We start from the raw sequence: 21,607 nt of genomic DNA on the forward strand, positions 1-21,607 counted from the left end.
ATTTCACTTCCTTGTGGAGGAATAAGAACATCATGGGCTCAGGAATGTGGTAGATTATGCAATTTGGTAAAGTGTCACACCCTTGACCCTGGTCACTTGCCTCCCATTGGTCTTATTAGGAGGCTAACAAAGCAGCGGGCTTTTTCCCTCACCTCCTGCAGCTACTTTCTGAAACTCTTAAGACAGTAAATTGACCGACTGAAAGTTGACTTGGAAAAGATTTTCCTGACATGCAGAGGAGCGAGTACATTTGTGTCATGAGCACACTATGTCAGAAGCACAAATGAACACATATGTATCTTTTCATAATGTCAGAGCTTATTAATAACATTCATAAGTTACATCAGTTCCATCAGCAGCAATTTGCCAAATAGTCTCAATTTCTCCTGATAATTGGCCATTAGCAGACATGGGATCTTTCAAACTCTATTGGGAAGCTGATAAAGGTGCCAACTCAGAGCCAAGCTACAGGTTCAAGTTCAGCTCCATGGTTGAGTTGAGGTGTAGAGTAAGGTATAGGGAGATCAGGGCCATACACACAAAGTACAAGACAGAGTCTAGGCAGACAACAATTCCAGTAAGCCATGTCAGCAGTGGGGTCCACACCAAGCTAAAGCCTCGGGGACTGTCGAGAGTTCTCTGCCTGCCAGTTCCTTGACGCACACATGGGTGGTCAGATGACAGGTCTGTGGGTTATGTTGCTGTCATAGTGTCCAATGTCCTCCTCCTTTGGGGTCCAGGTCAGGGTGTTACACCCTTCCTCAGTCTGATATATTTCAGTAACTTTCTGATGTACTCATATGCTCATATGGTCCCAATCTACTTTTCTGTTTATAAGGCGGCACCCTTTTTACTTTCAGGAATAAGTTATTTATAAATCTGTGCTTCATAAATGGTGCTGAATAGGTGGTGGTGTTACATGTACACCAAAGGTGCAGAACCAGCCTGTGTCTGCATTTCAAGTTAAAGTGCTTGTAAAATGGAGTCGCTCAGAGAAAAGCACAGCGGAAAAAACTTACACAGCTAGTCCTTTAGAGCAGGGCAGCCTGCTCTCAGCACTGCCTGCATGATCTGAGAAGTAGAAGAGGAAGGCATTCAAGGCACTAAGTACAGAAGACTCGGCGTGAAGAGACGAGGTACTGCTGCGAACAATTACAGAAACCTCCATTTGGTTTTTGTCATTAATCAGTGCTGCCTAATTTAGCAACACAATATGCCTTCCCTTATGGCCCTCAGGAGAACCATGGCACACACCTCTCCACTTAAAGGCCAGCATTTAAGGGACTGAAATATCTGTGCAAACTAGTTCACAGATGTATCTCCCGAGTCCATAGCAAGCCACCTCAGTCAGAAACTGGCTTTACCCTTAACGAAGGGTTGTGGCATTAGTCTACCGCCTGACCTGGCCTCTTTTTCATTGTGTGCTTTAAGGGACAACTTTGTTCCTCCCACTAAGACTCAGTTTTGCCACCTATGGCCCAGCCAAAGTTAATCAATCTCCAATACAGAGCTATTTCAGTAAGTGTTTGCATGTATGAGTGTATCTGGCTGCGGAAAGGAAAAAAGCTGAAATCAGAGAAATAGGAAGTTGAATACTAGTTACCGGAAGTTGAGAACCACTTCTGGATAGGAAGGAGGGACACAGAGGAAGGCTGGATGGCGAGTATTAAAATGTAGTTCATGGGAGTAATAAATTCAATGTTCTACAGCACAGAAGGAAAACTATAGTTCACAATAATTTGATACATATTTTATAAAGAACTGGAAGAAAGAATTCAGTTTCCCAACATAAAGAAATAACAACTGTTTAAGGAGAGGGGAAGTGCTAATTATTCTGATTTAATGATTATACATGTGCCATTGTTTTTTTAATTTTTTTAATTTTTTTTTAATTATATATGTGTATGAGTGTATTGCTTTCAGGTATGTAAGTGTACATGTGCCACGCAATGCCTGCTGAGGTCAGAAGTTGTTGAATTTCCCAGGTACTGGAGTTAAAGACAGTTATTAACTGCCATGTGGTTGCTGGGAATCAAACCCAGGTCCTCTGCAAGAGAAGCCAGTGCTCTTAACCACTGAGCCATCTCTCCAGCCCCCAAAAAGTTATTTTTTAAATCAATTTTAAATCAATGTAAATGGTCAACTCCAAAATACTTATCCATCCTTAAAATCTTAAATCAATATTTCCTTAAGAATAAAGAAAGCAAAATCATTTCATATTGAGTATAGATTTTTCATTTTCTGAAGACATTTTTGTACTATCTGGTTACCTATAAAAATGTTGCTATTACTGAAAGACAAAAAAAAAATTGGAATGGCAAGATTTCCTGTCCCCTTGACGGTTAGTCTGTGATTTAAAAAAAATTGTGCACCGGACATGGTGGGGTACTCCTTTAATCCCAGCTCTTAGGAGGCAGAGGCAGGTGGACCTCTGGGAGATTGAGAGGCTACCCTGGTTCACCTCATGACTTCCAGAGGGAAGACCTGTGACTAGGGAGACCCTGTTAAAAAACAAAAAACACCACCACCACCAACAACAACAACAAAATCAACAAAAACACCAAAAAAAGTTGTCAGGGCTGGAGAGATGGCTCAACAATTACAAGTGCTGGCTGCTCTTGCAGAGGACCTGGGTTTGGGTACCCATATGGCAGCAAACAACAGTCCATAACTCCAGTTCCAGGGGATCTGATGCCCTCTTCTGACCTCCTAGGGCATTGCAAGACACCAGTGTGTCTACCTACATGCAGTCAATACATTCATACACATAAAGTAAAAATAAATAATAAAATTTTAAAATAAGAACTATTTTTAAGGACTATTTTGTATTATGTTTCATTTATTTTGTGCATGTGCCACAGCAGACCTATGGAGGTCAGAGAAAAAACTTTCTAGAGCCAGTTCTCTCCTATCATGTGGGTCCGGGTCCCAGGAAATAAACTCAGGTCATCAATTTATTTAGTTTAATTTTATGTGTTTGAGTGTTTTGCCTGCCTATATGTAAGTGCAGCACATGCATGCAATGCCCACATAAACCAGAAGAGGGCACAAGATCCCCTGGAACTGGAGTTATGGACAGTTGTTAGCTGCTATATGGGTGCTGGGAACCAAACCCAGGTCCTCCGGAAGAGCAGCCAGTATTCTTAATCACTAAGCCATCTCTCCAGCCCCTAGATTATACATTATGTGCCATTGTATACATGTATCAAATTATCATAGCATATCCCAGTAATATGCACAATGTTGTGTATCACTTCAAATAAAATAAATGTGAAGAAATTTAGAAATATATGTACATGTACATAAAGTATATATATTTTCATATAATATGTATTTGACATACATGTGTTTAAATATATACTTGAATAAATATGTAAGTGTATATTACATATAATTACTATATGTATATAACTATAAATATGTATTGTGTACATTTGACATGTGTGGCTCAATGTAAAGTGCACATATATGTCATTATATAATGTGAATACGTGTGGGCTTCCTTGCTGCTTTCCCAGTATTCTACTTAACATTTCCTGAGCTTTGAGAATAAATAGTTGTTTTGAAAGTCACACCCATGATAGACTTCCCTACATTAAACCATAACTGAATGTCTTCCCCCAAATCACAAATGCACTTTACAAAAACTAATAAGGCTTTGCTCAGCACCTGACATTTTCACAAGGCTCATCTTTTAACACAAGACCGGCCTCTGCAGGGTTCCTATGTGCACAACACACAAATTTCATTCTTGTTCCAAAGGGAATTTTTAAGCACATGAGATAAGCAGCCTTCATGGAGGCAGCGTGTACTTCTGCTCATTTAGAGAAAGAAAATACATGTGCATATAATAAAATGTATAAATATATGTAATAAATATATAGATCTACCTACATATGTGTATATATTATTGATATATTTATTTATAGAAATTTATATAACATAAACAATATTTATATACTGTAACTATTATTTGTATCATATGAAATAGTTAAATATATTCTTTATAATTTCACAAATATATATAAAATACACAAAAGTTTAGGGGTTCCAAATTTGGATGACTTTTTTTTATTAATTTTGTTGTTTGACAGTTTCATACATGTATATGATGCACTCTGATTACTCTCTCCCCCACCTGCTTTTATTTTCCATCCCTATCAATCCCCTCCCCATCCTTATCAATACCTTTACCAGACTCATGACTTACAGTTTTGTTTTGTAACTGATTTGCTTTAACCAGGGCCATCTGTGTGAGCACTGGATTGGAGCCTGGTTGGGCCATCAGTGGGTTGAATGACTCCTCGCCCTGAATTATATCAGTAACAAATAGTTCAGCAGTGAAGATAGGGTCCCTTCTCCATCCATGCTGGACTGTTGCTGTTGTTGTGCAGACCCAGTGTGGGCATCCGCAGCTGCTGTGAGTTCCTGACTACAACGGCTTTGTCCTGTCCAGAACGTGGCAGTTTGCAGTCCATCTCTTGTCCTCCAGCTCTTACATTACTTCCAGTTTTCCTGCACTGTTCCCTGAGCCTTAGAGGAGAGAGCATAAATCCCATTTAGGACAGACCACTCATCTATCACTTTTTCTCAGTACCTTGTATAGTCATGAGTTTCTGCATTCCCCACTCTTCACTGGAAAGAGAGGTGTCTCTGGTTAAGACTGAGAGTAGACTTTGTGGATAGAAACATAAATATTTAGAAAGCAGTTTAATGCTGTGCCAGTTTAGCTAAACAACAGTATTTAGTTCCCCTCTGAGGCTTATGATCCCCCTCCCAGCTTGAGTTTTGACCAGGCTTACCGTACCAGGCATGGAGTCCTTCCTGTGCAAAGGGTCTCAAATTCAATTGGAAAGCAGTTGGTTACCCCACAACAGCAGTGTCACTATTGCACAAGTTGGCCTATCTTGTGTGGCAGGTTGGTCTCAAAGATTATAAGATTCACAATGGATAAGACTACCGATGTCATTTCTTCCCAGCATTCTGCATAGTACCTTCTAGCACTATGAAAGCTAGCCAGCATGGAGGAAGCTTCCAGCTCAGTTCCAACTTGATTTCTCTATGTCAAGCAGTCAACTGTCTGATGTCTTCAGCATCTCCCTTCAAACTCACATATAAATTATATTTTTTAGTTTAGTTACAAGATAGTAGGTTCCATATTTTTTTTCCTACCCCCTTCATTTTGGTTAGCCCCAAACCTTTGTCTTTCCTATCACCTCTCCACTCCCTGCTTAAACGTTCCTGCCCCCAGTCTGCCCGCTCTCTAATTTCATATTACCTATGTTCTATGGTCACCCCTCCCTTAAGCCATTCCCTTCCCCATGGCCTCTTTTTAGTGTCCTGGCTTCTATAGCAACTCCAAGTTGAACACAAAATTAGAGATTAAAGTCTCTAATTTGACATGTTCAACTACCCTTTGTTGTCATTTGATTTCTTGATGATAGCCATTCTGATTGGGATGACATAAAATCTCAAATCAGTTTTTAATCTGCATTTCCTCGATGGCTAATGATTTTGAACACTTTTTATTCTTTGACAATTCTGTCCATGCATACAATGCATCTTGGTTAAATCTACCCCAATTCGCTCTATTCCAATTCTTCCTCCCACTCCCCCCACCACCACTTTTCCCTACCACCTTCATGTGTCCTTTCTTTTTTTAACCCACTGAGCCCATTCAATACTGCCAGTATTTTATGGGTGTGGGACCATCTACTGAAGCCTCTCAGGGACTTCATCCTTCAAGAAAACTGATTCTCCCTCTCCCAGAAGCCATCAGTTGCCAATAACTCCTCAGCTAGAGGTGGGACTTTGTGACCACTCCCCGTTCCATGCTGGGGTTTTTTTTTTTTTTCTGGCTTGATCTTGAACAGGTCTTATGAATGCTGTCACAACTACTTTGAGTTTATATGTGCAGCTTCCCTGTTATGTCCTGAAAACATTTTTGTTGTAGTCATTCACCACCTCTGGTTCCCCTTCTTCAATGATGATCCTTGAGCCCTGGGGGAAGGAGGTGTTATATAGATGCCCCACATGGTACTGAGCATGTCATAGTCTCTTATTCGCTGTGTGCTGACCAGTTGTAGGTCTCTATTTTAATTGCTATCTACTGTGAAAGGGATAGGAGGGCAAGGGAGAGGAGGAAGTGTAGGGAAGGGATAACACTAAAGACCTACTATTATAGAAGCTTACTGAAAAAAAAAATATATATATGGAATATAAATGGAGTTAGCCTATAACAATAGGGACAATGTCCCTATTAAGCATCACAGATTAGCAAATAAAAATCCCAGTGCCAGGAATGGGTTACCTCTTTTGAAATTGTTAGTCAGTGGGGTTCCAGAGCCCCTCAGACATTACAGGCTATTGCCAAGCTCTTGATTACCATCCATAACTTAATGCTGAGACTCTATTGCTGAAGATACCACATACTTGAGTCATGAAACATGGAGAAATCAAATGAGAGCTGACTTATAAACTTCATCCTACTGGCTAGTTTTCCTAGTGCTGTAGGGGGGAAACTAAACATCAGTTATAACCAACTGTGAACCCTGTGAGCTGTAATAACAACTGGTCTGCCAAGATATACCCACTGGTGCAATAGTGTCACCAATGTTATGGGGGTAATCAGCCACTTTCTGATTAAATTTAGGACTTATTCCACAAGATGGACCTCATGCCTGGCAACAATACCAGGGCCAAGAACTTATGGCTAGGTAGATCATAGGCTCTACAGGAGATCCTACTACTATTATTCTGCTAAATGAGCATAAAATTAAACCAATGCCTAATGACTTTCATTATACCCATTAGTGAACCCTTTTTAGAGTGTTGTTAGCTTTTTGTTGTTGTTGTTGTTGTTGTTGCTGTGAAAAAATATTCTGATCAATACTAACGGGGAGGAAAAGGTTTATTTGGCTTACATCTCCAGGTCACATCCATCAGGGAGCCCAAGGTGGGAACTCAGGGCAGGAACCTGGAGGCAGGAGCTAGAGCACAGGTCATGGAGGACTGCTGCTTACTGGCTTGCTCCCCTGGCCCCTGCTCAGCCTACTTTCTTATGCAACATAGGCCCACCTGCCCAGGGGTGGCACCACCCACAGTGGGCTGGGCCCTCCCACATCACTCAACAATCAAGAAGATGCCCCACAGACATGATCTCAGGCCAGTCCTATAGAAGCAATTCCCCCAACTGAGGCTCCCTCAACCCAGATGTGTCAATTTGACACTAAAGCTATCCAGCACAATTGACCCCTTGTCAACTTGACATACAAACATATCACTATTAAACCATAACCTTTCCAATTCTTATCCCCAAGATATGATGTTAATATCACAGCATAAGACAATACAACCTTAAAAAACCCACAGTCCTTAAAAAAAATCCAAATACTTAAAAGTCAATAGTCTCACCAAAGAGTAAAGTCATCAGTATATTTCTTTAAGAGTTCAAAGGATTACACCTCCCAGACATTAGGCTTAAGTCTATATAAAAAGTTATTTAGACAATTATTTCTCATTGATGATTTTGTTCCTAATCAGAAAGTGCTGCTCAGATGTAAGACTTCAAATCTTGGTCTCCAATACTGTAGTGCCCATCTGTAGCTAAGGGAGGCAACCAACTATTGTTCTAAAATGGTGGATGGATTTGTTTTCTCCCCCTATCTAGAAGCCTTTGAGAGGGAACTGACACTGATTCTAACCACTCCAACAGCTATCAAAATACCTGAAAGCAAATCTTAAATCCATCACTCTAGAGTCCAGCCTTGGAAGGCAAAAGAAAAATGAGGAGGAACCCAACAGAGGGATGCTTTTGGAAGTCCTTGTCAAGAAATTCCAATGGACTCTCATATGAACATTTGAAAATTGCCCTGTTCTTACTTTTTTCTTTTGTCTAGAACTTGTAATGTTCATTAGTCTTGCCTTTACTTCTCCTTCACATCTCCTATTTATGATTCAATGACTTTCTTTTCCCCTTAGAGATAAGAGTTATGCAATTTTGGAGTCTTTTAGATAGAGGCACTGAAGGGGTACCCCAATTGCCTCACCCTGCATCCCTGTTCAGCATGGAAGAAGCCAGAGTGGTCTGCATCTAGATTCCCTATTGGCAATTTGGGTAACCTCTTCAGAGGATGGTGTGATAAGAATAGGAGGTAAGAATTGGCTAGGCCGTTAGGGTAAAAAGACCCCAAAGAAAAGTAGCCAGTCTCTTGGCTAAAAGTCAAAATGTTCTTGGGCCTTTTAGCAACATACTCTGTTCCAAAGGCCAAAAATGTCAAAAGTTTTTGGGAGCTTGTATCTACTCCTTAAAAGATTTTAGGGTTACCTCTTCAGAGGGGGGAATGTTAGAGTAGCCAAAAGCCCCATAAAACAAAATAAATGAAAGAAGAAAAAAAAGAAAAGGAAAAATGTGATGGGGAGATATGGGAGGTGGTGGAGGGGAGGGAGTGGGCATGGATTTGATCAAAACACCTTATATGCATGTATGAAATTCTCAATAAGATATTTATCTAAAAAAATTAATTAATTAAAATGGCAAAAAAAATGTCCATTGTTTCTTTTAAAAGCACAGGTCATGGAGGAATGCTGTTTACTGGCTTCCTCCTATGGCCCCTGCTCAGCCTGCTTTCTTATGCAACATAGGCCCTCCTGCCCAAGAGTGGTACCACCCACAGTGGGCTGGGCCCTCCCACATCACTCAACAATCAAGAAGAAGCCCCAGACATGGCCACAGGCCAGTCCTATGGAGGAAATTCCCCAATTGAGGCTCCCTCAACTCAAGTTGCACGTTAGCCATCAGTTCCTTAAGAATTCTCTGTTCAGAGGTATACATTTTTAATTAAGTTGTTTGTTTTCTTGATGCTTTATTTTTTAGTTCTTTCTTTATTATAGATATTAACCCTTTGTTGAATGTATAGTTGGCAAAGTTTTTTCTCCCCTTCTCTAGGGTGCCTCTTCACTTGATTGTTTTCTTTGCTACACAGAAGCTTTTTAGTTTCATGATGTACCATTTGTCAGTTGTTGGCCTTATTTCCTGAGCAACTGGAGTCCTACTTAGAAAGCTCTTGCCTATGCCCACATGTTGTGGTGCACTCCCTACCTATTCCAGCAGTTTCAGAGTTTCAGGTTTTACATTGAGGTCTTTGTTCCATTTGGAGTTGATTTTTGTGCAGGGTGAGAGATAAAGTAGTCTAGTTTCATTCTTCTACATGTGAGCATTCGGTTTTCCCAACAGTATCCACTGAATATACTGTCTTTTCCCCAGTGTGTATTTTTAGAGCCTTTGTTAAGAATCAGGTATCTATAGTTGTGTGGATTTAAATCTGGGTCTTCTATTCCATTGATCTAATGACTGTTACATTTTAAGATTTATTTATTTTTATTTTTTACATGTATAAGTATTTTGCCCACATGTATGAAAGTGGACCACATATGCGCAATGCCCATGGAGGCCAGAAGATGGCATAGGGATTCCCTGGAACTGGAGTTTCAGATAGCTGTTAGTCACCATGTTGGTGCTGGGAACTAAATCCAGGTCCTCTGCAAGAGCAGCCAATGCTCTTAGCCACTGAGCCAACTCCAGCCCATACAAAATTTTGTATGCTAATTTTGTATCCTGCCACTTTGCTGAAAGTTTAATCAGTTCTCAGTGTGTTCTCGTGCAGTCTGATGCCTCATGTCTAGAATCATGTCGCTGCAAACAGGGATCCTTTAGCTCCTTCTTTTCCTATTTGTATCCTTTTATTTCTTTCTCTTATCTTATTGCTTTGGCTAAAACTTCAAACAATTAAGACTTTGAGAAAATATGTGTGTATATAATAATATGCACAAAATAGGTAATAAATTTATAATTCTGTCTAAATATATAGACAAACATTATTTATCTAAATAAATTCTATATGAATATAATTGATATGACTCATAATAAATATTCTTATAATTTATATAATTAGAATATAATTAGAATATGAAATGTTTGAGTAAATATGTAGTTTATAATTTCATCAACATAAAAATGTATGAAAGTTAGAAAAGTTCATTCTTGGATATGACTTTTTTTTTTTTTTTTGGTCTTTTTGAGACCGAGTCTCTATGTAGCCCTTGAACTCACAGAGATCTGCCTGCCTCTGCCACCTGAGTCCTGGGATTAAAGGCATGCACCACCACACCTGGTGGACATGACTTTTTTTTAAATTTTTTTTGAAGAAGAATTTCATTACAGCTTTAACATACGCAATAACAGTTTCCAGAGCAAAGATACATCCCTTTCAAAAGTGGCTATAAAATTTTTAGGTTCACTGTTGAATTAACACAGTTATACAATATTGAACTCAGTATAAACCCAATAAGACATAAAATTGAATGAGTTTTTAACCTTTAAAAAAGATCTCCATTTCATTTTAAAATATACTGTTTCTTACAGAAAGACTCATTGGAATTTTTGCTAATAACACTGAGATGTTGGCACATGCATCTCTATCTGTATGTGTCTGATTATTACTAGTCATAATCAGTTGCAGTCTGGTCCTTGGCACCTATGTATGTCTATAAAATCATCAGGTAGATTTCAATGGTAATGTTTATCACCTCTACTAATTAACATGACATAAGTTTTTATGCTTCACCCTTAAATATAATTCATTTTTTAAAAATTGTTGATTTGTGTGTGTGTGTGTGTGTGTGTGTGTATCACACAGAACATCCCAAACCATCTTATTCATCTATACACCCACTTCCCAGGTAGCACCCTCCCATAGCCTCCCTCCCCTCACTAGAGCCTTTATACTCTGTCATCCCTGCTACTGTCTGCTGTGTTGTTGGCACCCCCAGCTGTTTCCCACTACTTGTCCATCCAGTGAATCTAGTCAGCCTATCTAAATGTCTTTGTTTTAGGAAAGTCAGCTGTTCCTCATCTAGCAGCAATCAGTTGTCAATATTCCTTTAGATAAGATTGGGGTCTGCTGTTCATTCTCCCAGTTCTATACTGAGTTACTATCTGGGTGTCCCTTGGGCTACCAAACATGACTGTTTTAAAAGCTGGTACAATCATGTAACTAGCCCCAAGAAGACATTTGTCAACTCTGCAGAACTGAAAAACTTCCCAGGACTTTGCAGCCAGTGGGCACCTTTACAGATCTATATTACCTTGTCTTGAATCACAGATTGAGTAGTAAGTGCCAAACCTAACACCTCTGCCTCTCCCTTCAGCAGGCTGTGTTCACACTATTCCAACAGACTTGGTGGTGTGGTCCATTCAGTGCTTTAGAAACTGTTGCATGGTGTATTATTCACTTTTCTGTTGCTGTGGTAGAAACACCATGACCAAGGAAACTTATAAAAGGATGAGTTTATTTGAGTTTATGATTCCAGGGGAATTAAAGTCCATCATGGTGGGGAGACATGGCAGTAGAGGTAGCTGGAACAGAAAGAGGAATGCTCATGTCTTCAAGCAGGCACAGGAAGCAGAGAGCAACTCAAGATCCAGCAAGGCTTAAGAACTGTCTAAGCCTTCCCCGCAAGTGACATACTTCCTCCAGCATAGCCAAACCTTCTAAAAGCTCCCAAAACAGTGCCACCAACTGGGGACAAAATGGTCAAGTACTTGGAGCCTATGGGGGACATTCTCATTCAAACCACCACAGTCTACTCCCTGGCCTCCATAGGCTCATGACCATATAAAATGCAAAAGGCATTTAGTCCATTCTTAAAAGTTCCCATAGTCTTTACCAGTCTCGGTACTATTCTAAAGTCCACAATCCAAAGTCTCTTCTGAGACTCTGGGCAATATTTTAACTGTAAGTCCCTGTAAAATCAAAAGACAAATTACATGCTCCCAACATACAGTGGAACCAAATACACATTCCCATTCCAAAAGGAAAGAATAGAGGCATAATGAGGACATACCAGACCAAAACAAGACCAAAAATGAGTAGGGAAAACACCAAATTAAGTAACTCCACATCCAACTTCTGGGACTTTACTTCCAAAAGGCTTAGATGACTCAGCCTCTCCAGCTTTGCTGTATGAAACATGCATGTCTCTCTTGGTTTGGTACCACTCCCTGTATGCAGCGCTTCTTGGCAGACATATCACAGCTCTGGCTCGTGAACATCTTCTTGGGGTCTCCACTGCTAACCAAGCTTCACCTTCACAGTTTCACTCAGTGACCTATCAGGGCCTTCTTTATGCAGGGGTACCCCTGCTACATGCTGCCTGGCCTCAGCAGCTCTCTGAAACTGAGGAAGAAGAACCAATGACCACTTCAGTCTTAATCTTTCATGTATCTAAAGCCAGAACCAGGTGAATAACACTACCAAGTTTAGCAGCAAGTTTGGGATGGACCCCAGCCTGCTTCATCCACTTTAGAAGCTTTTCTCTTCAGTGGTTTTCTAGGAGAAAGCCCCTGGAGCATTTTCCTTTCACAAGTTGGAGGCTTAGCTGGGTGTGGTCTTGCCCTGAAGGCACTCCCTCCATTGTATAAGTGCAAATCTCTAGGCCTCTCCTTAATCACTTTAATCTCCTTATCAAAGGGATCCTCTACTTCAGCACATACCTTGGCTCTTTTTCAATCCAGACTGTACATTCTGTATTTCTTTCTGCCCCATTTGCTCTTTTTTACATCTGCATAATATTCACCATTAATAGACATACCACCATTCCTATGTTACGCTGTCTTGAAATTTCCTCCACCAAAGAAATTAGTTCATTGCCTTTCAATTTAGCCTCAGGCAAACTTTTTGGCTGTGGGCAGACTCCAACCAGACTCTTTGCCAAAATATTCCAATTGCTGCTTGAGTCCTTATTTCCCTTTAGAAGTACTTTGCTCTTAGCACTACTTTCTTCCAGGCTCCAACTAGAAACCACTTTTATAATCCAGACTTCTAAAGTCTTCCACATTTCTCCAAAAACCCACATGGTCAGGTTCTTCATAGCCAACGCCCCACTCCTGGTACCAATTTCTAGTTTGTTTCTCCATTGCTGTGACAGAAAACTCTGACCAATACCAACTTGGGGAGAAAAGGGTTTATTTGGCTTACATCTCCCAGGTCACAGTCCATCAGGGAGCCCAAGGCAGGAACTCAGGCAGGAACATGGAGGCAGGAGCTGGAGCACAGATCATGAAGGAACACTGTTTACTGGCTTGCTCCCCTGGCCCATACTCAGCCTGCTTTCTTAAACAATACAGAATAAACTTCTCAGAGGTGACACCACCCACAGTGGGCTGGGCCCTCTCACATCACTCAACAATCAAGAAAATACCCCCACAGACATGACCACAGGTTAGTCCAGTAGAGGAAATTCCTCAATTGAGGCTTCCTCCACCCAGGTGTGTCAAGTAGACACTAAAGCCATCCAGCACAATTGACCCCTTATCAACTTGACACACAAACACATCACTATTAAACCAGAACCTTTCCATTTCTTGTCCCCACGATATGACATTAACAATATCACAACATAAGACACTACAACCTTAAAAGTCCAAAAAAATCCTAACACTTAAAAGTTCATAGCCTCTTTTAAAGATCTCTTAACTGTGGGCGCCTGTAAAATTCAAAATAAGTACTCTCTTATTTCAAAAGGGAAGAATTGGGCACACCTAAGCAAAACCTAAGTCCAGCAAAGTAGCTCAAGGCTGGACATCTGAGATTCATTCACAATCTTCTGGGCTCTAAAGGGTTTCAACAGCTCCATGTCTCTGACTCTGCTGTCCACAGCACACACAGCTCATCTCACAGACTTAGGCCAGCTCCATTCCACACCTGTTGCTGCCTTTGGTGGTCATCCCATGGTCCTGGCATCTCCAAAAAGCTGGGGTCACCACTGAAACTGAGGCTGCACCTTCACCAATGGCCTCTTTTGACCTCTTGGGGTGCAATGCCTCATATTGTCTCCATGACCTCTTCAATCCTGGGGTCTTCACTGCAACTAAGGCTGCACTTTCACCAGTGGCCTTTCCTGGCCTCTCAGGATGCCAAGCCTCAGCTGCTCTTTGTGACCCCTTCATGCTTTCAACACCAGAACCGGGCAGGAGACTCTTATACATTACCAAGTCCTGCTTCCAGCTTGAGATGGAAGCTTGGGTCCCCTCTGGGCTATAGTTCTATGAGCTGACCCTGAGGAAACACTTTCCAGAAGATTTTGCCGCAGTGATGTTGGTCTCTTGGTTACTTACACCTGATTTTTAAACTTCAGCTAACCATCATCAATTGTCCCAGTAAAACAAAGGTTTCACTTCAGTGGTTCTGGTCTCTTCTTAAGTACAGCTAATTTTTCAGTCCCAGTTGACCAGAACCAACAGATAATCAATTCAAGATATCACACAAACAGCTCTGATAGACTCAGCTTCCCTTTGAAGCTTTACAAGCCAGGCCTCCAGCTCTTTCAGCATAACTGTCCCAAGCTCCACAGCAACAAACTCTAAGCCAAACTCAATGGCTTTTCCATCCCAAAGTTCTAAACACTTCCACAGTCATCCCAAAATACCAAGGTCAGGTCTGTCACAACAAAACCCCATGATCCTGGTACCAATTACTCAATTACTTTTCTATTGCTATGATAGAAACACGATGACCAAGGGAACTTATAAAAGGATGCGTTTATTTGAGCTTATGGTTTCAGGAGAATTAGAGTTGGTCAAAGCAGGAAGGTGTGGCAGCAGATGTGGCTGGAACAGAAAGAGGAGTGCTCACATTTTCAAGCAGGCACAGGAAGCAAAGAGGGACTCGTGATCCAGCAGGGTTTAAAAACTCTCTAAGCCTGCCCCCAGTAATATATTTCCTCCAGCATGGCCACACCTTCTAAGAACCCCCCCCCCAAAAGCAGTGCCACCAACTGGGAACAAAATGTCCAAAACCTTGGAGCTTATGGGGGATATTCTCCTTCAAACCACCATACATGGACTATTTACATGGACCTTCCTGGGCTAGGGCTGCCCCTCCAGCTGCTGGTGCTGTGGCTTTCCATACCCTGAATACTGTCAGAACTCAGTCATCTGACTGACTTGGGGCTCATGCCCTTTTGTCTCTACTGTCAATTCAAAGCCCAAATGAAGCAGCTTACAAAAGAACACTTAGTTTCCCACAGTGCTTAAGTGAGACCAAAGTTGGACAAATGTGGCCTCTCTTCATATGCTATTGACTTGGAGATTGGTTTGAAAGATGGGAGGAACTCTTTGGAATCCTTACAAGAAGGTAAAGATGAGCTTAAAATAATGGAATTACCATGTCTACTGTAGAAAACATTGCAGAATATGATGTGTCAGTCAGCTCTCCATTACTATAACAAAATACCTGAGATAAACTTACAGAGGTTTTCAGTCCATAGTTGCTTGGCTGTGCTACTTTGGGGCTTGAGGGATCACAGTGTGGAAGACACAGTAGAGCAAAGTTATATATTTCATGGCAAATGAAAAGCCAAAAGAGAAAAGAGAAGAGGCTGAGGTCCACAGTCCCCTTCAAGGCCACAACCTCAGTGACCTCCCATGACCTGTGTTCCAGTAGCACCACGCTGAGGCCCAAGCCTGTAACCTAAGCATGGGCCTTTGGGAGACATTCCAGAAACAAACTGTAGTACAAGCTTTGAAAAGGTCTTGCTCATAACTTAATCTTGAAAAGATCACCTAATGCATAAATTCTTAATCTAGTCATCCTCAAAAGTTCTGTAGACCTTTGAAAGCATGTGCAAAATGCTGCCAGGGTGGGCTTTCTTATTCTTGGGTAAAAGTAAGGACCTATTTCAAAAGGTAAGTAACCATTACCTCCATCATTAACAGGCAACATTTCACCACTATTCACTGAGACAGCCTTGGAAGTAACTATCCACCCATGGATCCTAGTGCTTCCAAAGACTCAGAGCTGATCAGCTACCAGCCAGTACACCCCTATTTTATATCATGTTTCATTGTTAAGGAAACCTGTGTGTTTTCATAGAAAGATACTTCAAATTTTAAAGTAAAGATCAAATGTTACTGTTAAAAATGTTCTTGGAAACCTCTTTACAATAGCAACAACCCAAGGTCAAGAAGGCCACTGGAGAAAGGGGAGGAGGATGAAAGGGAACATTGGGATGTTCAGATAGAAAATTGTGTGGGCCACTGGAGGGCTCAACCCCAGCTGAACCATTAAAGAGTAAGTTGTTTCAGCTGCTAGAATTGAAGAGAGGTCCTCCAATTCCTTTGACAGTATTTGACTTGTCTTTATTTTTCCCATAGCCATGGAACTCGGTGTGCAGGAGAAGTTTCAGCTGCAGCCAACAACAATATCTGTGGGGTCGGTGTGGCCTACAACTCCAAGGTGGCAGGTGAGCCCAACCTGTCAGAGGCAGGTGCTACTTGAGAAACCAGCCCTGGACATTATCACATTTGTTCTGGTCTCTAACCTGACAGGGCCCACCAAAATAATCCCACTGGGCAGGAGAGTGGAGAGCCATGGGTGGAGGGAGACTGGAAAATGTTTAATTTTAATCACACACTGATACACTTCAAATATTCTTAAGCATAAGACACTGAAAAATATGTAGATTATAAGCACACAGCTCGAATGTGAATGAATTTTCACAGATGTAACACCCATGTAACAAACAAAAACAAAACACAGCCAGACTCCAAAGCCCTCCTCATGACTCCACCTATACCTACCCAAGAATAACCAGTCTTTTTCTGATAGCAAAAACGATCATTTCTGGTTTTTAACTTTATATTAATGTAAAGTAACTACTTTACAGTATTGCATATTCACTCCTGCTTTGTGTCAATGTCAGTAACATTTTAATGAGATTCAAATATAGACCATTAAATATAAGGATGTGTGTACAGATTATTTCTAGATTCTGGGGACCCTTGAAACAGTTTTGCACAATCTCATCTTTAAGGAGAGATGTTCTGCCTGGAACCCTTATGAAGTTTCACTGGGTCTGACACTTCACAATTTCAGTTTTACAGGGGCTTTAGAAATGGTAATAGCAAGTCAGTGGGAATTTAGAGACAGACAGACTCCTAAGTTTTCAACAAGATGTCAGGCAAGATGTCTCAGGGAATGGAATGAGTTCTGGTTGCTCTAAGCTTTGCATCAAACTTGTTCTTAATTTATGTAAGCTGAGTCACCCAACCTTGTTTTCCTTTCTTTTTCACAACTGTCTTGGTAATTTCTTCCCTAGCAATTTGATGGAAACATAAGCACTTTGTGCTGACACTTGCATTTTCAGAGGCCTAAATAAAGCAAATGTAGGCTCTACAAGGCCACCCTTAACTGCTTTCAGCAGTGTTTGCTGAGACACCTGCCTGAGCAGGGTGCAGAATCTATTTATATCCATAGGTATATACGTATGGATATACGTATGGATATATGGGGGGGCTGGAGACTGGCTTAGTTGGCACGTTGCTTGCCTTCCAAGCACAAGAATCTGAACTTAATCCTCAGAACCCACATAAAAATGCCAGGCATGGTAGAACATGCCTGTAATCCCAGCACTGGGGAAGCAGAAACAGGAGGATCCCTGGAGCTTGCTGGTCAGCCAGTCTAGCCTAGTTGGTGAGTTCCAAACCAATGAGAGACCTTGTCTTAAAGGAGATAGACAGTATTACAGAGGATGACACCTAAGGTTGTCCACCAGTCTCCACAAGAACATGCATACACATGTACCCACACACGACACAAACAAGCCCATACACACACATACATTTGCTTTTCTTAATATTAAAAAAAAAAATGTACCTGGAGAATTCTGGCACATAGACAGAGGTGCCCTTGAGGTTTCAGTGCATTTCATTTTCAAAATGCCAGGAGTCGATATGAGCTCAGGGGAAAAAACACCACCTGGTTAGTTTTTGTAAACCAGGTTCATACCTGGGGTGGTGTCTGAGTCCAAATAAGCTTTCTCTTCACAGGGCAGAACTGGAGACAACTGAAACTTGAATTTCTCATTCACAATGATTGTCTTCAAAATAGTTTTGAAGGGAAATGGGTTGAGACAGGTTCTGTAACCCAGGCTGGCCTAGAACTCATGATCTTAGCCTCCAGTGCTGGGATTAAAGCAGTGCACCACCAGGCTCAACTATAACCTGCTTTTTTGAGCAAGAGGGTTTGCAGAGCAGTAACTTGCAAAAGTTAGGAGAGTTAAGGGCAGCCCAGGGCTTTCTGGATGTGCTTGCAACTCCCTGCCCCTGTTCCCTTTCTCTTTTCTCTTATTGTTTACACTCTGGAAATATCTGAGTTCCCTGATTCTCCTGTTCTCTCCAAAACCAAGGAAATGGGTGCAAGAGGTTTATTTTGGAGGTGATTCCAGGAAGCTAGAGTGAGGAAATTTGGGGTAAGAAGGCAAGCAAGGGAGGGGAGCCAGCACAGGGTCAGGGCAGTGAGTTCACTCCTGAAGGTGACCCTCAAAGGGTCAGCAACACCCCTCAGAAGGGTACCAACAAACATAGGTAAGGAGGCTCCTGTGGTTCCTTGGTTGAGATGGCTCCTGGGCCAGGAAGACCCTCACTTGTTCAAGTCCCGCTCACTAGGGCAGAGCTGAACCCAATTGACAGAGAACGTCTCCCAGGCCCAGAGAGTGGGATGACCAGAAAAGCCCAGCTTCCCCTGCTGAATGCAGACTGAGCCCGATAGCACAGCCCACACAAGAAAGCACTGAGGTTGCAGCGACCCAGGATGGAGTCTAGAGGGAGTGCACCCAATCACACAAAGATCTGCTAGCCAGGCTCCAGTGTCTCTTTTCTTACCCTGATGCTAACTGTCCAAGAGTTGAGGAATCTCAAGTGTTCAACCTTTTGGCATTGCAGCACAACGTTGCCATCTACAAAATTCACCCTCCAAATGTGGAAGTGAATTACTATAAGGACATATATGCATCTTAGTGTGTGTGTTGTTTGTTTGCTTGCTTGCTTGTTTTCAGACAGAGTTTCATCATAAACTCTAGCTTGCTTGAAACTCGCTATGTAGACCAGGCTTACAGAGATGCACCTGCCTCTGCCTCCCGAGTGCTGGGATTAAAAAGTTTCGGGATCCTCGACCATACAAATTTTGGAGGAAGGAATATTGTGCTCATCTGGCTGACAATTATGAAAACTTCCTAGTTTTTTCTTGTTTATTTTGTTTTTATGTATTATTATTCACTAAAAAAGAACCAAACTCTCCCAGAGATTTTTTTTTTTTTTAATTTGGAGCTTTCTGCGCTAGAGCGAGCTAAAGCGTCACCTGGTGGCCAACTGAGATAATTGCTGGTCTATGGCTATGACAAGAGACGGAAGTATTGGCTGTGAGGCTTGAAGAGTTTTTATTCAGTCTGTCCAGAAAAGAAGAAAGAGAAAGGCCTGACAGGGCCTAGTGACACAGACACGTAATACCAGAGTTTGGGAGGCTGAGGCTTGAGTAAGAATCCAACCTGTGCTACTTAGTGGAAGCCTGTCTGTTTCCATTCTCAGTCAGCTCCCCAATTTGCCTAACCTTAAAATGCTCCAGAATTAACACCTGGAAATGATATTATGAAATAGAAAATGAACCCACTGTAAGGAAAAAGAGAGCTCCGAGCACTTCTTCAGGTGTCCAGCTCCTCGGCCCACAGACTTTGCTGGTGTTCCCTGTTGATTTTCAAGCAGTTTTGACGTGTCTCCGATATTTGCCCAGTACTCATTAACTTCCGCATGAGGCTACCAGTCCATCTAGAGTCTAGCTTTATAGAGTTGTCTAGCAATTTTGTTTTCCAAACAGTAAATCGGTGTTCCTAGCACCATCTATGTGATAACACACACTGACGTTATCACATATACATATTGTGTGTTGCCTGTTGAGTTCCCATGGGTCACACATGGGTCGATCTCTGGGTAAATACAACTTAGATAAAAACTAATGAATATAAATTAGACAGTGTGGTCGTTACTTCCAGGACCACTGTATATGTTCTTTCCTCTGCCCAGAGCTCCTCCCCTATGCTTTACCTGAACACCTCTTCTTTGAGCGCTCAGAAATCCCAACATCATCTCTCTGGCCAGGTAGTTTCCTCATTTATACTTGACAGAAAAAAAGTGCCCTGAATTTTTCCTTCCCAGCACTCACTACTGTTGGTTATTATATGTTCTTGCTCGATGTATTAATCGAGATTCTCCAGGAAGATAAAACCAGTGGGGGGCGGGGCGGGGAGACGGGAAGGGACGGGAGGGGAGGGGACGGGAAGGGAGGGGAGGAGAGGAGGAACAAGGAAGGGAGATGGGAGGGAAGCAATAAGGAGAGAGTGGGAAAAGGGGAAAAGAGAGGGGGAGAAGGGAGGGAGGAGAGAGAGAGAGAGAGAGAGAGAGAGAGAGAGAGAGAGTTTAGCAATTTGTGCATTTATTCTGGAGGCTGAGAAGTCGCACTCCAGGTCCTCTGCCAGTTGAAGCCATGGGGTGATGCTGGCGTGATCCAGTACAATTCCAAAGGCCTGAAGGCCCAGAGGCTGCTGCTCTAAGTCCTAGAGATTAAAAGCCAGAAACTGAAGTTCTGGTGTCCAAGGGCAGGAGAAGAGCTGGTTCCAGCTCCAGGAGAGAGAAGAGCCAGTTTGCCTTCCCTCCCATTTTTCCCTCTCCAGGCCCCCCAAGTCACTGAATGACATTGCCCTCATCAGCAATTTATCTTCTTCCACATAGGCCATTCCACATAGGCCACTCAGGCTCTTAGTAAAAGTGGAAAAACCCACACAGATACAACCAAAATAATGTTTTACCAGTTCTCTAGGTAGTCCTTCATCCAGGCAAGCTGGCACTTAAAAGTTAACTATCCCATGCTTCCCTGTCTGATTACTATGTTTCTCACCCACCAACCACAGTCTCCACAAAGTCAGTGCCCTGAGACATCTGGGCTCATAGATACCCAAACCCTGTTGGCTAAATGAGAGAGGGAGTTGATGGTTAAGTCCATTAATAAGACATCGATAACCACTGAATTAAAGAATTGGTGGATCAATAGGGCTAAAAGATTAAGGGTCTAAGAACTGAACGCCAGTAGAATTTCAAACCAGCAAGTAAAAGATGTCCTCCTACCAGAACGTTAACCTTTGCCACTTTGTCTCATAGGATTCCTGAGGAATGTGGAGCCTTCTCAGACTCCCCTTGCTCTCTCCTCACATGTACTGTGGGGATGTGTGGAGGCTAGCACCAGCAATCACATCAGTAGGAGCTGTCCAGGGTACAGCCGTGGACTCAGATTAGTGGGTCCTTTGCACAATGCCTGGGGCCCTCAGAGCTAAAAAGAGTGCTGAGACCATCTACCAACCTTACTATTGTGGTGTTGAAAATAGAGTATGTGACTTTTCAGGGGCTCTTACCTTCAGAATTTCAAAATCTTTGGACCCAAAAGAACTCTAAAAACCAAACATCCGCTGCTACTTACACAATGACAAATAGCAATTACAATACTAATAAGAATGACAATAAAAAACCATCTACATATTGACTCTCCATATGTCAGGCACAATGCAAAACTTTTTACTCATTTAATGCTCTTCTCAATTCTATCACATTATTCTATACTAGAATAACATATATACCTAGCCCTCTTTTGCAGACAAAATTTAAGTATAAGATATTTACAAATATAAGATAAATATAAATCCCACATCTTACTTAGCACGTTGT

The 21,607-nt window shown here is 41.8% G+C and overlaps 1 protein-coding gene across 1 annotated transcript in view; it reads left to right on the forward strand.

The window, feature by feature from the left end:
• Pcsk2 (proprotein convertase subtilisin/kexin type 2) overlaps positions 1-21,607 on the forward strand; it is a 336,021-nt gene that overhangs the window by 265,777 nt on the left and 48,637 nt on the right. Inside the window, exon 7 of the mRNA XM_008850267.1 lies at positions 16,214-16,302. Within this exon, the coding sequence (XP_008848489.1) occupies positions 16,214-16,302 (89 nt within the window). The remainder of the gene's footprint in view (positions 1-16,213; positions 16,303-21,607) is intronic.

Source organism: Nannospalax galili, unplaced genomic scaffold (genome assembly GCF_000622305.1).
Source record: "Nannospalax galili isolate Female #2095 unplaced genomic scaffold, S.galili_v1.0 scaffold245, whole genome shotgun sequence".
Classification (NCBI taxonomy): Eukaryota; Metazoa; Chordata; class Mammalia; order Rodentia; family Spalacidae; genus Nannospalax; species Nannospalax galili.